General features: G+C 40.1%; 1 protein-coding gene across 2 annotated transcripts in view; it reads right to left on the bottom strand.

Annotated features, from left to right (window-relative positions):
- SRGAP1 (SLIT-ROBO Rho GTPase activating protein 1) overlaps positions 1-16,945 on the bottom strand; it is a 321,930-nt gene that overhangs the window by 10,860 nt on the left and 294,125 nt on the right. For both annotated transcript variants that reach the window (XM_074402841.1, XM_074402840.1), the window contains exons 18-21: positions 16,102-16,181; positions 6,137-6,317; positions 4,774-4,908; positions 4,299-4,638 (exon numbers count right to left, since the gene is read on the bottom strand). In XM_074402841.1, coding sequence (XP_074258942.1) covers positions 4,299-4,638; positions 4,774-4,908; positions 6,137-6,317; positions 16,102-16,181 — 736 coding nt within the window. The remainder of the gene's footprint in view (positions 1-4,298; positions 4,639-4,773; positions 4,909-6,136; positions 6,318-16,101; positions 16,182-16,945) is intronic.

Genomic DNA, 16,945 nt, shown 5'->3' with positions numbered 1-16,945 from the left:
TGGGTGACAGTGTCTTAAAAAAAAAAAAAAGTCAATTTATTTCAGATATTAAAAGGGGGGTTGGGGGGTGTTACAATAAATTTGTTTCAAAAAGGTAGAGTGTGCCCCATTAATGAAAGGATAAACAAAATACGGTATATTCATGCAAAGGAATATCATTCAGCCTTAAAGAGGAAGTAAGTCCTATCACATGCTACAGCATGTGTAAACCTTCAGGGCATTACGCTAAATGAAATAAGCCAGTCACAAAAAATGCAAATACTATATGATTCCACTTATATGTAGTATCTAAAGGAGTCAAATTCATAGAAACAAAAAGTAGAATGGTGGTTGCCAGGGACTGGAGGAGGGTGAAATGGGAGTTGTTTAATATGTACCTAGTTTTGGTTTTGCAAGACAAAAACATTCTGAAGAGGTGTTTCACAACAATGTGTATACTTTGCTGAACTATACGTTTAAAAATGGTTTAGATGGTAAATTTTATTTTATTATTATTGTTATTTTAAACCACAATTTAAAAAGAAAAAGGAGGCTGGGTGTAGTGGCTCATGCCTGTAATCCCAGCACTTTGGGAGGCCGAGGTGGGTGGATCTCAAGGTCAGGATTTCAAGACCAGACTGGCCAACATGGCGAAACCCCGTCTTTACTAAAATATATAAAAATTAGCTGGGCATGGTAGCTCATGCCTGTAATACCAGCTACTTGGGAGGCTGAGGTAGGAGAATTGCTTGAACCTGGACCTGAGAGGTGGAGGTTGCAGTGAGCGGAGATCGTGCTACTGCACTCCAGCCTGGGCTACAGAGTGAGATGCCATCTCAAAAAAAAAAAAAGAAAAAAGAAAAAAGAAAAAGGCAGACTGTTGTTTGAGCTAGAGTGGAGAACCCCTGCCCTGGTCTGACTGAAATGTTTCTTCCCTGCATATTCCCAGGGCTTCTCCCACTCAGCTGGAGCATAACCCTCATGGCATGGTTTAATGGTTAACTGATTTCCCTATTCATTTCTTTGACTAGATTGAATGTGAGCACTTTGAGGCTGTGGCTACTGGTTAACTTTGCAAAAAAGCTAGTGTGAGACCTGGCATACAATAAATGCTCAACAAAGATTTGCTAAAGGAATAATCTGATATTAAATCACAGTCTCCAATAATGAATAAACTAAGACATGATGATTATGTACGGATGTGGTAGTCTTTTAAAAAATCTGTCAGGTATTCCATTAATTTGTTTAATAAAATAATTTGTATTTTTTGGAACACCATAATGGCATGCTCACTTGTCCATGGGAAAATCTGAAGGCTAGAGATGGCAAGATAAAAAATAAATCTGGAAGCCATTTTATGAGCGTGACATCACTTTTCAAGTTATTACTTTCATATGTGATTTCCATTTGTGGCTAAACATACGGATTTTTTGCCTTTTTTATAAGTATTTACTTCAGAGGCATGTGGAGAGCCTAGTTATCTGTTTTTGTTTTTATAATTTACTTTTTTTTTTGAGGCGGAGTCTCACTCTGTCGCCTAGGCTGGAGTGCAATACTGCAATCTCGGCTCACTGAAACCTCTGTTTCCTGGGTTCAAGTGATTCTTGTGCCTCAGCACCCGAGTAGCTTGGATTACAGGTGCCTGCCATCACACTCAGCTAATTTGAAAACATTTTTAGTAGAGACGGGGTATCACTATGTTGGCCAGGCTGGTCTTGAACTCCTGACTTCAAGTAATCCATGAGCCTCAGCCTCCCAAAGTGCTAGGAGTACAGGCATGAGCCACTGTGCCCAGCCTGTTTTTATGATTTACAATTTTAAAAATTTCCTGATTCTTGAAGTCAAAGAGTTAACAGACCTTTATATGCCTTCCCACCTCTAAGCACCTAAATCCCTGTCTCTCTAACCCAAATTATATTTTACCTGCTTATTATAAGCAGTGAGATTATGAGTTTTTCAAATCATTAAATTCAATTGTAGTAAAATATTGCTGGTTGTAAATATGCCTCAAAGGGGCCTTGCATAGCACTTTAAACAGAAAAAAATAAAACTGTCAAAGCCTTTTTGATTTTTGCTGAGAAGTTGCTGTATACTTAAAATTGGTTTAATTTTTAAAAAACACATTAAACTTCTCACAATCTAATCTGCTGTCCAAAATTCTTTTTAGTTAGGACACTCAAAATAGCTTGGACATTTGTCATATTAGGGCATGTTCCTTGGGTGCTTTTTATTACAAATAATCCATCTTTAATACTTTCCCATGTTTCATTCATTTTGCATTCACTCTTTTTTGAAATCTACTTAGTTTTTAAACTTTAGAGATAGCTGGAAGCTGCTTTAGATTATTCAAATGGTAAACCCTGAATCTATTCACCTCTTTTGTCACTGGCTATAAACATAAATAAATAATAATATATATAAAAAATATATATATTTTATATATATATAAAAAATATATATATATGTATATATATTTAGAGATAGGGTCTTGCTCCGTCACACTGGCTGGAGTGCAGTAGTGCAATCATACCTTACTGTAGCCTCCAAATCCTGGGCTCAAGCAATCCTCTTGCCTCAGCTTCCAAAGTACCTGGGACTGCAGGCACGCACCACCACTCTTAGTGTGATGGTTAATACTGAGTGTCAACTTGGATTGAAGGATGCAAAGTATTACTCCTGGGTGTATTTGTCAGGGTGTTGCCAAAGGAGATTAATATTTGAGTCAGTGGGCTGGGGAAGGCAGACCTACTCCTAATCTGGATGGGCACCATCTAATCAACTGCCAGTGAATATAAAGCAGGCAGAAGAACGTGAAAAGGTTAGAATGGCCTAGCCTTCCAGCCTACATCTTTGTCCCAAGCTGGATGCTTCCTGCCCTCGAACATCAGACTCCAAGTTCTTCAGTTTTGGAACTCAGACTGGCTCTCCTTGCTCCTCAGCCTGCTGATAGTCTACTATGGGACCCTGTGATTGTGTGAGTTAATACTTAATAAATTCTCCTGTATGTGTGTGTGTGTGTGTGTGTGTGTGTATATGTTCATTCCATTAATTCTGTCCCTCTACAGAACTCTAACATACCTAGCTAATTAATTTTTGTTGTTCTTGTTGTTGAGATAGGGTTTTGTTATATTGCCCAGGCTTGTCTCAGACTCTTGAGCTCAAGCAATCCTCTTGCCTCGGCCTCCTAAAGTGTTGGGATTACAGGTATAAGCTACCCACCAGGCCTATAAACATATTTTCTTATGACCTATGCTATAAAAGGAGCCAGAACCAGAGAGCAAAATGGTGGAATGATGGGCAAATTCATTCGTATTGTTTCTCTTTTACTTTGTCAATTTTAATCATTAGAAGAAAACTACAGAGTCCCTTTCTGCAGTCACTGCTGGGAGGTGAAGACCTGAATGTGTTCAGGAAGTATGTAACATCCAGACTGTTCTTCAAATGTCTATCTGTTATTGATCACATTATGTTTTAGGTCTTCCATCTTTTCTAAGTTGAAAGTGCCATCTTTATCATATACAGTAGGGGTTTGTACTATCTGTGGTTTCAGGCATCCCCTGAGGGTCTTGAAACATACGCCCTGCCAATGAGGAGGGACTACTGTTTTAAGATTTTTCTGTTTCTGGGCTCTCCATTCTGTTTCATCCATCTGTCTGTTTTACTAGCTTTAGAATGCATTTAGGATCTGGTGGGGCCACTGCTTCCTTAGTCTTCTTTTCCAAAGGTTTTTTTTTTTTTGAGGTGGAGTTTCGCTTTTGTTGCCCAGGCTAGAGTGCAATGATGTGATCTTGGCTCACTAAAACCTCCGCCTCCCAGGTTCAAGTGATTCTCCTGCCTCAGCTGCCTGAGTATCTGGGATTACAGACATGCACCACCACACCGGCTAATTTTGTATTTTTAGTAGGGACGGGTTTCTCCATGTTGGTCAGGCTGGTCTTGAACTCCCGACCTCAGGTGATCCGCCCACCTTGGCCTCCCAAAGTGCTAGGATTATAGGCGTGAGCCACTGTGCCCAGTCTTCCAAAGTTTTTCTGGCTATTCACAATGATAGGTTTGAATGTCCTGGGTCTTACGTTTCTGTCATGTTTCTGTTTACATTACAATGAACCTTAGGGCCCTTTCAGTAACAAATTGTTCAAAAAAGATGCACAGCCAGGCCTTAAGGTAAAGAATTAGCTGGTTTTGTTTCTGTTTTCTTTAGTTGGTTCTATATAGAAATATGGCTACATAAAGTGAATCCTTCATACTTCCTACATCACACCTGGGTACTTAAAATGTAATATGTAATTAAAAGCATAATTACATAAAGACAACTGTACCTGAGCAATTGTCTCTGGGTCCAGTGGCTTATGGTCATTGAAGCCTGTGTACTGCCCTGATGACGTGGACCTTCTAATTGGAGGGCTGTCGTTCTTCTTGAGGGAGTCGTGCCGGCTGATGTTGGTCAGGCTGCCATGGCCAGGCCTGCGCCTCCGCTCAGGACTGTCACTGTTGAGGCCACGGTTCTGTAGCAGGCCCCGGGGGTGACTGGCCAGGCTCGGGGACCCCAGGTCAACTGAGGAGTTGGAAAGGGTATGTGGAGGGTGGAGTGGGCAATGGCTATCACTGGTCCTGCCAGGACGCCTTACTGGAGGGGGTGGCTCTCCTCTTTTTCTTTGCCTAGACATTCACAGAAGCAGGGAGAAAATAGAAGAGCTTATCACACTGGGCGGTACTGCAAGGCTGAGCGTGCAGTGGCTACTCGTGGCCCTGAGAGGATGGAGGTTTAGGGCCTGATTCCCAGGCTCCACTTACCGGGCTAAATAGCCGTCAGGATGGCGGTCTGTCGGGGAGTTCATGTCCTTGGATGAGGACTTGTCTTCCGTGACTGGCCCACTGCTGGCCTCACTGTCGGCTTTTTGGCTCAGAGTGTCTGAAAATGTATCATCCCTGAAACAGTAAGAATCATGAATGAGGGTCTTTTGCTAGATGAGTGGAGATAAAAATTTACATGATAACATTTGTAGGTGAGAGTCCTTCTTTTATTAAAATAACTTTTTTCTTTTCATTATAAAAGCGATACAATTTCATTACAGGCAAATCAGCAATTTCAGTTATATAAAAAAGGGGGAAATAATCCCCCATAATATAACAGCCAGAGACAACTACCGTTAGAATTTTAAGAAATATCCTTCCCCACCTTCTATGCTATGCCTGGGATACATATCTGTGAGTGTGCACGCACATATGTATGGCATTTGCACTGCAGTCACATGTTGCTTAATAACGAGAGTATGTTCTGAGCAATGTGTTGTCAAGCAATCTCGTCATCATGGGAACATCAGAGAGTACAGTTACGCAAACCCAGATGCACGCCTAGGCTATATGGTAGAGCCTATTGCTCCTAGGCTACAAACCTGCACAGCATGTTACTGTACTGAATACTACAGGCAGTTGTAACACAATCGTGTAAACAAGTATCTGTCTATCTAAACATATCTAAATATAGAAAAGGTACAGTAAAAATAGGATATTAAATTCTATGGGACCATCATCATATATGTGGACCACCGATGCTCAAAATGTCATGGGGTGGTACATGACTGTATTGCTGTTTATGCAAATTTATTTTATATAGAAATATATGTAGATATTTCAGATATATATCACTACATGTTGGTATATACACACATTTCATGGCTTCTGAAATACATATTTTAACATTTCTGAAATTAGGCCTTTAACTACTTTTGAAATTAGAGCTTTCTCCTCAGGAAAAAAAAAAAAGCATAGTGATGATTCCCTCTGACTTTAGGTCAATGTCCTCCCTCCGGGGAATCTGGAATTGAAATGGTAAACAGACATCAAGAGACGACCACTGCTGTTTTTGGAATTACCAATGTCACTTCAGCACTTAACACCATTCTCTGCACAGGTTATTTTTCCAAGAATATGAACGCTTCAGAAGATGTCGCCCCCTAGATCTTGCTCCAAACCTCTTGGTCCTGACTTATTGTTAGCAAAGAGCCACTGGCAAGGTGAAGAATTGTGCCCAGCTCTGAAGTTTTATCTCTGTAATCCCTTCTGCTCCTTTCTCACAAGACCAAGGTCAGTTTAAGAACAATGGCTGGAGTTCTCTATTGGGAGCATTCAGGCAATCAAAGTTGAGACTACTCACATATCCTGCACCACTATATACTGGTGAGGCACCAGCCCGTCAATCCCGTTGTGCCTGCCTTCCCACCAGTCCTCAGATGCGCGGTGATACAGCAGCAGGGAGGCACCCTTCTTGAAGGATAGTTCTCTGGCAGACCGCCCAACATAGTCAAACTTGGCTATTGCTTCTATTGGCTCACATTCTACAAAGAACACACCAAAAAAACAGCGAGAAACAGGGTTATTAGGAAGGCATGGTATCCTATCTGTGAGGGCTGTAGGAGGCTTTAAATAATCAAGACCATTTTAATATCCACACTGAACAGAGTCATCAACAATCGTCAAGGCAGGAGAAATATAGGCTGTTTAAAAAGATACAGAAAAACATTCTCCTGCTGTCATCAGTTTTGCAGGCAAAGAAAAACTGAACATTGGAGCTTCATTTCCACAGCCTCTTTCTAGAGATATAATGACAGTCAAATAAGAAACACTTTAAACTTTGCAATAAGATATATAAAATCTCTTTGAGTTGTAATATCCTCCACAGTTGCTTCAATATGATTTTGACATTGATGGATGACACTGATGGAATGTCCTTGTAACAAGTTAATGCCATTTATAACATGAAAAAAAGTCATCTCAGAACATTAGGAAGTTTATGGTTTACCAGCTTATTAAAAAAAAAAAAATCAGCTGGGCGCGGTGGCTCATGCCTGTAATCCCAGCACTTTGGGAGTCTGAGGCTGACAGATCATGAGGTCAGGAGTTTGAGACCAGTCTGGCCAACATGGCGAAACCCCGTCTCTACCAACAATACAAAAAATTAGCTGCACATGGTGATGTCTGACTGTAATTCCAGCTACTCGGGAGGCTGAGGCAGGAGAATTGTTTGAACCTCGGAGGTTGAGGTTGCAGGGAGCTGAGACTGTGCTACTGCACTCCAGCTTGGGCAACAGAGTAAGACTCCGTCTTAAAAAAAATCAAGTAAAATCACAATACACAGTATGTGAATACATTTAATTTCCACATATGCTCTTTGGCAGTATCAAATCTTCAAGCTAATACTTATGGTAATCCCAATTTTTTTTCTCTGGTATCTAACAAATTTTGGATCTCAACCATGAAACAAGCATGCCTTACATTGCCCTCTATCCAAATGAAATAAACAGATTCAAAATTTTTATTTTTCTTGAGATCAAAAGATATTCAAGGGAATGATGGCGAGTGATAAAAGCCAATCTCAAAAGGTTACATGCCATACAATTCCATTTATATAGCATTCTTCAAATGACATAAGAGATGGAGAATATATTAATGGCTGCCCGAGGTTGGGGTTGGGGAGGTGATAGAGGGAAGTGGCCGTGGCTATAAAGGGTAGCACGAGGGTTCCTTGTAATGGAACCGTTTGTTATCTTGACTACGGGTTGTAGTCACACAAAGCTATACATGTGATAAAACTGTATAGAAGTAAACACACATACAAAGATGATGGCAGATGTAAAGATGGCAACTGGTGAAATGTAAAACTGGTGAAACATTTATATGGTGAATGGTTTATAACATGGTCAGTTTCCTGCTTGTGAAATAATATTATAGTTTTGTAAGATACCATCATTGACAGAAACTGGCAGAAGGTATATGAGATCTCTCTATATTGTTTTTAACAACAGCTTGTGAATTTACAATGATTTCAAAATAATAAGTTAGAAAAAAAAAGATATCAGATGCTAGGCTTAGAACTGGAACTCAGCTCTGAAGTAATTCTGACCACAAATATTGAAGGCAAACAGGAGGGCGAACTGCTGCTTGCACCGAAAGAGGTATTTCTTTGTGATTTATCTTATTCCAAGAAGCTCTTCAATTTGAGGCCATATGACCTTTTCTCCCCTCTCCTGCAAGTACCTCATCCTTAGCCCTGTGATCAACAAAGGTGAGTAAACTTCTTTTCAATAATAAACAGAACAAAAAGGGGCCAAGGCAGGGGGCATAAGCTTACAGGAATATGCCTATACAATGAGCAATGCATCATTTGCTAAAAACTGAGCATGCATTTGTTTCCAAATACTTTAAATATATGTGTACACAGAAGAGATTAAAAACTGCCTATTTAAAAAATTTTCCTAGGAAGTTGTCTTCTATTTCCCCTTGGTAGCAAAGTTTCCCATTTAAAGAGTTTATCCTTCCCAAAGTTTGCTGCAATAGCCATTGTTCTTGTAATAACTGCAAGAGAAATTCTTAGACAGCTGGGCTTCTTTCTCGTTTGATAAATTCAAAATTCTCAGGGACACAGAAAGCAAAAGCAGAAAAACCAGCAAACATATTGAAAAGGTGACAAAGTGAGACCCTGTCTCAAAAAAACAAAAAATAGCATGTCTTCATTCTTTCCTGGGATGTTTATTTCTTTTTCACAGGAATAACTGGGACACATATTTGAGCATCTGTCATCTCAGGTCAACCAGAATTTTTTATTCTTTAAGTTTTGAACTGTAATAAGCTCATTCCCTTTCAATGTAAAGTTATAGTCCCTCCTCTATGAAGTAGACACATAGATGTTTAATAAAGCTGCTATTTATGTTGTTTTCATAAAATATAATTTGGGGGAATATCAGCATATTAACATATAATCTAAAAGTTATATTCAATTGTTAAAGGATTTAGACAAGCAACAGGATTATCAGACTCTTCTCATTTATTCAGATGTGGACAGGTTATGACAGCATGACCAGATAAATCAGCAGAACATTTTATTGGCAATCTTAGTACATCAACTAGTAATTCTCAGCAATTTCATTATTTTTACTCTTTCTACTCCTGTGAGAGCCATTTCACAGTCAAGTGTCAATCAATAAGCTATTTACACACATTTTAGTCTGGTCATTGCAGAGCAAATCAATCTCAGGGCACTGTAAACTATGCCTCTTTCATACAGAGAGCCTCACAGTACTTTAAGCTCCTGCAGAGACTTCGTAGAACGCTGCCACTGCTGCTATCAATAACAATAATAGTGAGAGTGCAACATGATCACTTAGTTTTCCTGCATGGGTAATATAATTTTGTGGAAAAGGGAAGACAATTCAGTACAGCTGATTTCCTGACTGCCTGGTGCTGTCAAGTCTTATATTTCCATTTTTGGTAACGTTATATAAAATGTGATCATACTTTCTCTTTGGGACCTTGCTGTTGCTGACATTTTCCCTCCTAGATCTGTTACCCACTGTCCTTGCGGAGAATGGTTTTGTTCTGTGACAGCCTGTTTTTCAGAAACAAAAGCTGCTCTCTTTAGTGATACCATGACAAAGAAAAAAATACAATACCTGGGTAATGAAAGGATAATTGATAGTCTAGTTAATTCAGTTACAGGACTCTGGGGGTTGGCTGTGGGTAAGAATATCTGGTTTTTGTAAGCAATGTTTTTCTTTTCAGAAAAATCAGGTGATTTCTGCTGATTTATCTGGTTATCCTGTCATAACCTGCCCACATTTGAATAAATAAGCAGAGTCTGATAATTCTGTTGCTTGTTTCGAAAAAATAATAAAAATGTTATCTAAACACAGAGCACTCAGCAAAGCTCTCTTATAGTCACGAGGTAAAAGGCAGATGGCATGATAGCGAGATTCATGTTTGGGAATAGAGATGGCTGGGCTTTGTCCTGGCTTTTCTGGCTACTGGGGAAAGCAGGGAAACACCTAAGAGAAGGCAGAGTGAAAAAGAAAGAAACCCAAAAGAAAGGATGGTGGCAGAGGCAGGACTCAGACTTTCAAAAGCAACATCACAGGCTGGGCATGGTTGCTCACACCTGTAATCCCAGCACTTTGGGAGGCCAAGGAAGGAGGACTGCTTGAGGCCAGGAGTTCAAAACCCACGCTGGCCAACAGAGTAAGGCCCAGTCTCTAAAGAAAAAAAAAGAGCAACATCGCAGAAATAGAAGGATATCTTGTAACTTAAGTGCAGAAAATGTCAACTGATTTTACTTTTAAAGACACAAAGAAGGCAGGGTGTGGGTGGCGCATGCCTCTAATACCAGCACTTTGGATCTCAGGAGGATCACTGGAGCTCAGGAGGATCATCTGAGCCCAGGAGTTTGAGATCAGCCTGGGAAACATAGGAAAACCCTATCTCTATAAAAAATACAAAAATTAGCCGGGCATGGTGATGCATGCCTGTAGTTCCAGCTACTCAGGAGGCTGAGGTGGGAGGACTGCTTGGCCCCAGGAGGTTGAGGCTGCAGTGAGCCAAGATTGTGCTACTGTACTCCAGCCTGGGCAACAGAGTGAAACCTTCCTTGTTTCTCTCTCTCTCACACACACAAAAGACACAAAAAACACTTTTTTTTTTTTTTTTTTTTTTTTAGCATATAGTGGACACTAGATACCTTAATTACCCTCCTGCTAGAATCATCCAAAAATGCTGGATTAAAAAGCAAACAACAAACCTTCGTAATTATATTAATAAGCTATCAAAACAGCAAAGAATACTAAAGACCAAAATACAACAAAAGTGGGAACCCAGAGAGGTAAGCAGAACATTAGAACACGAGTTGGATTTTACCTTGCGGGCATTTTTCTACCCTGGTCACCTTAAGCTTTTAAAATTTTTTTCACAGGTGATTAAGTCCAGGGCTTGCTCAGTGATAGGAATATAAGCCTCTTGCCCTCTCCAGCCCCAGAGAATTACACCCTCAGTTTCATAGTGAACCTCACTCTAGTGTTCTAGAACTTTTTAAAACACTTCTAGTTCTAGAACATCTAGTTCTAGAAATCTTTTCCCCTTTTAGCTCTCAATACCTCTCCATAGATGGTAACCATCTCCCCCGCCCTCCACCCTCTGATGATTTGTGTCAAGGTTTAAGATAGATAGCAAATAATCTATCTTAAACTTTTTCACAAATCAACTGAGAATCCCATCCACATTCCAGTTCTCAGGTAGGTTTGCAGTTTAAATTCACGCTACTTGGGTGGTTTGAAAAACTTCAAGCTAAAAATTCAATGTTGTTAGGCTGGTTGTAAGCAAGGCAGAAATACATGAAAACCCTCTCTGGAAGAATCTACCTTCCACTGAGCCTAAAGTACCAAGAAATCTATACAAAATTTACAAACACAGTGGCAAATAAGACTGAATGAGTGAGAGCCAACAAAACAAATTTGAGAAGACATATGAAAATTATCAGACACATATTCTGATAGGAAGCACTGATGAATAAACAGCAACAGACTGTAAAAGATCATCAAGCAGCGGATATAAAAGCACACTAAATACACTTGTAGAAAGAAATAATATTTAAAGGCTGGGCACTGTGGCTCACACCTGTAATCCCAGCACTTTGGGAGACTGAGGTAGGTAGATCACCTGAGGTCAGGAGTTCGAGACCAGCCTGGCCAACATGGTGAAATACACCTCTACTAAAAATATAAAAACTAGCTGGGCATGGTGGTGCACACCTGTAATCCCAGCTACTCGGGAGGCTGAGGCAGGAGAATCACTTTAACCTGGTAGGTGGAGGTTGCAGTCAGCCGAGATCGTGCCATTGCACTCCAGCCTGGTCAAAAAGAGCAAAACTCTGTCTGGCCGGGCGTGGTGGCTCAAGCCTGTAATCCCAGCACTTTGGGAGGCCGAGGCGGGTGGATCACAAGGTCAAGAGATCGAGACCATCCTGGTCAACATGGTGAAACCCCGTCTCTATTAATGGTGCAAAAAATTAGCTGAGCATGGTGGCGCGTGCCTGTAATCCCAGCTACTCAGGAGGCTGAGGCAGGAGAATTGCCTGAACCCAGGAGGCGGAGTTTGCGGTGAGCCGAGATCGCGCCATTGCACTCCAGCCTGGGTAACAAGGGCGAAACTCCGTCTCAAAAACAAACAAACAAACAAACAAACAAAAAACAAAAAAAAAAACCAAACTCCGTCTCAAAAAAAAAAAAGAAAAATATTTAAAAATAAAACTTTAATGAATGGATATGCTTAAAGAAGATTAGTTACAGCTGAAAAGAATTTGTGCATATAGCTGAAGGAGTAGAGAAAACTGACAGCTTTAAATGTTTACATTAAAAAGTAAAAAGTGTTGAAAATGAATGCTAAGCCTTAAACTTAGGTTGGAAAATGAAAATATCTATACAGAGAAAGAATAAAAGTTTACTTGGAGATATTAACTAACTGGAAATATGTGCATGGACTAGAATATTGAATATTGTCAAGATATCAATTTTCTCCATATTAATATGTGTAGAATTTGTGCAAGGGCAATCAAAACACCAGTTGGGTTTTAGAGAGTTTTATCAGCAGAACCTGAAAAACTGAGTCTAAAATTTAAGTGGAATTGCAAAGGGCCAAGAATTACTACAAAGCAGACGTGTTGCTTTATGAGCTATTAAGATTTATTAAAAGGTATCAAAATTTAGGACAGTGATATAGGGACAGACACATAGACCAGTAGAAAAGAATAGAGCCCAGGAGGAAATTCACACAAAGATACTTCATTTATGACAAAGATGTAGAGCAGTGAAGAAAGGACAATTAATGCTGAGATAATTGTGACAATTATGTATCCATGTAAAGAAAAAGGGAATGGATCTCTACCTCACGTCATAACCCCAGAAAAACTGCTGGTGAAATAAAGACCTATGTGTGAAAAGTAAAACCTTAAAGGATTTAAAATAATATGGGGCTGGATGCAATGGCTTATGCCTGTAATCCCAGCACTTTCAGAGGCTGAGGAGGGTGGATCACTTGAGTCAAAAGTATGAGACCAGCCTGGCCAACATGGTGAAATACTGTCTCTACTAAAAATGCAAAAATTAGCCATGCCTGTAGTCCCCACCACTCGGGAGGCTGAGGCAGGAGAATCGCTTGAAGCCAGGAGGTGGAGGTTGCGGTGAGCCAAGATCATGCCACTATATCCCAGCTTGGGCGACAGAGAGACTCCATCTCAAATAAATAAATAAGTAAGTAAGTAAGTAAGTAAGTAAGTAAGTAAGTAAGTAAAATAAAAGAATATAGCACCAAAGAAGACCTACAAACTGCACCCAGCCTGATAAATAAATAATACATGAATGAATGAATGAAAAGAATATGGCACCAAAGAAGACATACAAACAGCCAACAGGTATATTTAAAAATGCTGAACATCACTAATCATCAGGAGAATGCAAATCAAAACCACAAATGAGGTTATCCCACCAGGTTAGGAAATAAACAAAACAAAAGATAACAAGTGTTGGCTGGATGCAGTGGTTCATGCCTATAATCTCAGCACTTTGTGAGGACAAGGCAAGTAAATGGCTTGAGCTCAGGAGTTCGAGACCAGCCTGGGGAACATGGCAAAACCCCACCTCTACAAAAAATTAGCTGGGCATGGTAAAATGTGCCTCTAGTCCCAGCTACTTGGGAGGCTGAGGTGGGAGGATCACTGGATCCTGGGAAGTCAAGGCTGCAGTGAGCCAAGATCATGCCACTGCACTCCAGCCTGGGTGACAGAGTGAGACCCTGCCTCAAAGACAAAAAACAAAAATAAAAAAAGATAAGGATTACCAAGGATGTGGAGAAACTGAAACCTTTGTACACTGCTGGTGGGAATGCAAAATGACACAGCTGCTTTAGAAAACGGTATAGAGATTCCTCAAATACTTAAAAATACAACTACCATGTGACACAACCATCCCACTTCTGGGTATTTATCCAAAATAACTGAAATCGGGATCTTCAAGAGATATTAGCACTCCTATGCTCATTTCAGCACTATTCACAATGGCCAAGATGTAGACACGACCTAAATGACCATGGACAGATGAACAGATAAAGAAAATATATGTAAATAAAATGGCATACTATTCAGATTATAACAAGAAGGACATCCTGACATATGTGACAGCATGGATGAACCTGGAGGACGTTTTGCTAAGTGAAATAAGCCAGATACAGAAAGACAAATACTATATAAGTTCACTTATAATGAGATATCTAAAAGAGCTAAATTCATAGAATCAAAAGGTGGAACGGTGGTTACCAGAGGCTTGGGGGAGAGGGAAATGGGAAGTTACTAACAAGTGGGAATAAAGTTTCGGTCAAGCAAAGTGAACAAGCTCTAGAGATCTGCTGTATAACACTGTACCTATGGTCAACGTGAAGGTACTCTACACTTAAGTGTTCTTAACCAAAATAAAATAAGAGAATATGGGAGAATTAGGTACTGTATACTTAAGTGTTCTTAACCAAAATAAAGTAAGAGAATATGAGAGAATTAGGTACTATACACTTAAGTGCTCTTACCAAAATAAATTAAGAAAATATGGGAGAATTATTTTTCATTACCTCAAGACATAGAAGGATTTCTTAAAGAAGATGCAGGTAAAATGATCATGAAGGAAAGATTGGACAATGTAACTACTTTAAGATCTTCTGGTTAGCAAAAGACACAAGCATTTGAAAAGCAAAGCTACAGAGTAGGGGAGGATATCTACAAAGCATATACCCAGTAAAGGACCTGATGTGGACCCACAAAGGACTCTTCCAAATCAAATAAGAAAAAAACAACTAAAACCAAACCAAGCGAACCAAACATAAAGAGCCCAGAGAACTCCATAGAAAAATGGGCAAAAGACTTGATAGGAATTTCATAAAAGATACATAAACACATTTTTAACCATAGCTTTTATATTTTGTATTCTGACGTCTGGGGCCTTTCTGACCTTGGAGGGACAGTCTCTTTAGGGTTAGCCGATTTCTGGAGACAGTAAACAACTCACCCACAAGGAAGCTTTTCAAACACCAACTTGCCAGTTGGAGCCAACACCCCACCACCCTGATGATCAGGCTCTCCCACTCCAGGCCACTGCTGCCCTGTTCTCAGCACCCCAGGGCTAGGTACCAGACAACTTGGAACAGCTCCTAATGTCCCAGAGCCTGCTGAAATTACTCCTATTAGCCAACCCTAAAGCTGCTTACCCTGCCATACCCATTCCTTCCTGTGGAAAGCACACCAAGGTCTTCACTTTCCCTCTGCCTCCCGACAGACCTGGTACTTCCCCAGGTGGCCGCCCATGGCGTGGCACCTCCACTTCTCTCAGGAGCTCTAAGGAGCAACTGTCTTCATAAAAATGGGTTGACAGTGTAGTGTAAAGCTGAAGACACAGTTACTCCTAGGCATACATCCTAGAGAAACTCCTGTACATTTCAGTAGGAGACATGTTCAAAATGTTCGTAACAGTGCATAGTAGCACTGTTCTTAATAGCAACGAGTAGAAAATACCTCATATATTCATCAAAATGAGATAGATACATACAATGGAATATTATAAAGTGGTAAAATAATTCAAACTGCATGCAACTGCACAGATGAACATCAGGAACATAATACTGAGTAGAAAAAACTCACGAAAAATAGATACAGTATGATCCCATTTATAAAAGGTTTAAGAAAATAGAAATGGAAACAAGAAACTTTAAAAACACAAACATAGTGGTTATTCCTGAGGGGGTAAGTAAGGCAGTCAGATCAGAGATGTGCAAAGGAAATAATATGTCTTTTTTCTTAAGCTTAGTGGTGATTCCACTGGTTTTCATTGTAATGTTATTTTTTATACCTTACACATATTTTATAAATTTTTTTGTATCTACTAGTCGTTTTTTTTGTTGTTGTTTGTTTTTTAAGACAGTCTGTTCTGTTGCTCAGGCTGGAGTGCAGTGGCACTAACCTAGTTCACTGTAGCCTCACACTCCTGGGCTCATACAATCCTCCCACCTCACCCTCCTTCGTAGCTGGGACTACAGGTGCATATCACCACGCCTGGCTAATTTTTTTGTAGAGATGGGCTCTCGCTATGTTGCACAGGCTGGTGTTGAACTCCTGGGCTCAAGTGATCATCCACCTTGGCCTCCCAAAGTGCTGGGATTATAGGTGGGAGCCACTGTGCTTTGCCTCTAAAATTTTAATACAAGCAATTGTTTGCAATAGGGATATAAAGACCGGTTTTATAATAGCATAAGGACAGGGCATACCATCTTCACTTGTGTGGGGCTCTGTACCAGCATCTTGGTCCACTTCCTCCAATGTACCGTGCTCACTGTATGGGCTGTCGCTGTAAAATACAAATAGAAATTCATATGAAATTAAAACAGACAAAAATTTGAGACAGGGTCTTGCAATGCTACCTAGGCTGGAGTGTAGTGGTGCGATCTTGGCTCATTGCAACCTCTGCCTCCCAGACTCAAGTGATCCTCCCACCTCAGCCTCTCAAGCAGTTGGGACAACAGGTGTGCACCACCACACCCAGCTAATTTTTAAATTTTTTGTAAAGATGAGGGACTGAGTATTTTGCCTGGGCTGGTCTCAAACTCCTGGGCTTACGCGATCCTCCTGCTTCGGCCTCTCAAAGTGCTAGGATTACAGGCATGAGCCACCATGCCTGGCCAGAGAGAATTTTAATAATGAACAATTGCTACTATAATGAAAACTGTAAGACTCTATAAGGCCAAAAGAGTTATTGGATAGTCTGTCAATGGAATCCTGGCATCTCCATTGATTATGTTGTCCTATGGGAGTATATATTACATACATGCATTCATCTTTGACTAGGTTACTTTACAACCCTATAAAGACGAGTTCACTTGTAGAAAATGGATAGCATTGTAAGTAATTCTTATCTATAGAAATACAAATTACAAATTCTGGCAGAATATGATAATTGCCTTATGGATAGACCAGTTTTTGCAAATTCATTTTGCTATTCCTTTACTACACAGAAACTGGTGGTTGAAATATACAATACATTATTGTTATTGATGTCTCCTTTGAACTTGTTGTGGGATATTTACCATCTTTTCTTGACACATGCTCACTGTA

This window comes from Saimiri boliviensis, chromosome 7, assembly GCF_048565385.1.
Source record: "Saimiri boliviensis isolate mSaiBol1 chromosome 7, mSaiBol1.pri, whole genome shotgun sequence".
Classification (NCBI taxonomy): Eukaryota; Metazoa; Chordata; class Mammalia; order Primates; family Cebidae; genus Saimiri; species Saimiri boliviensis.
The sequence above is the reverse complement of the archived record's forward strand: the minus strand, read 5'-3'. Positions and strand labels throughout refer to the sequence as shown.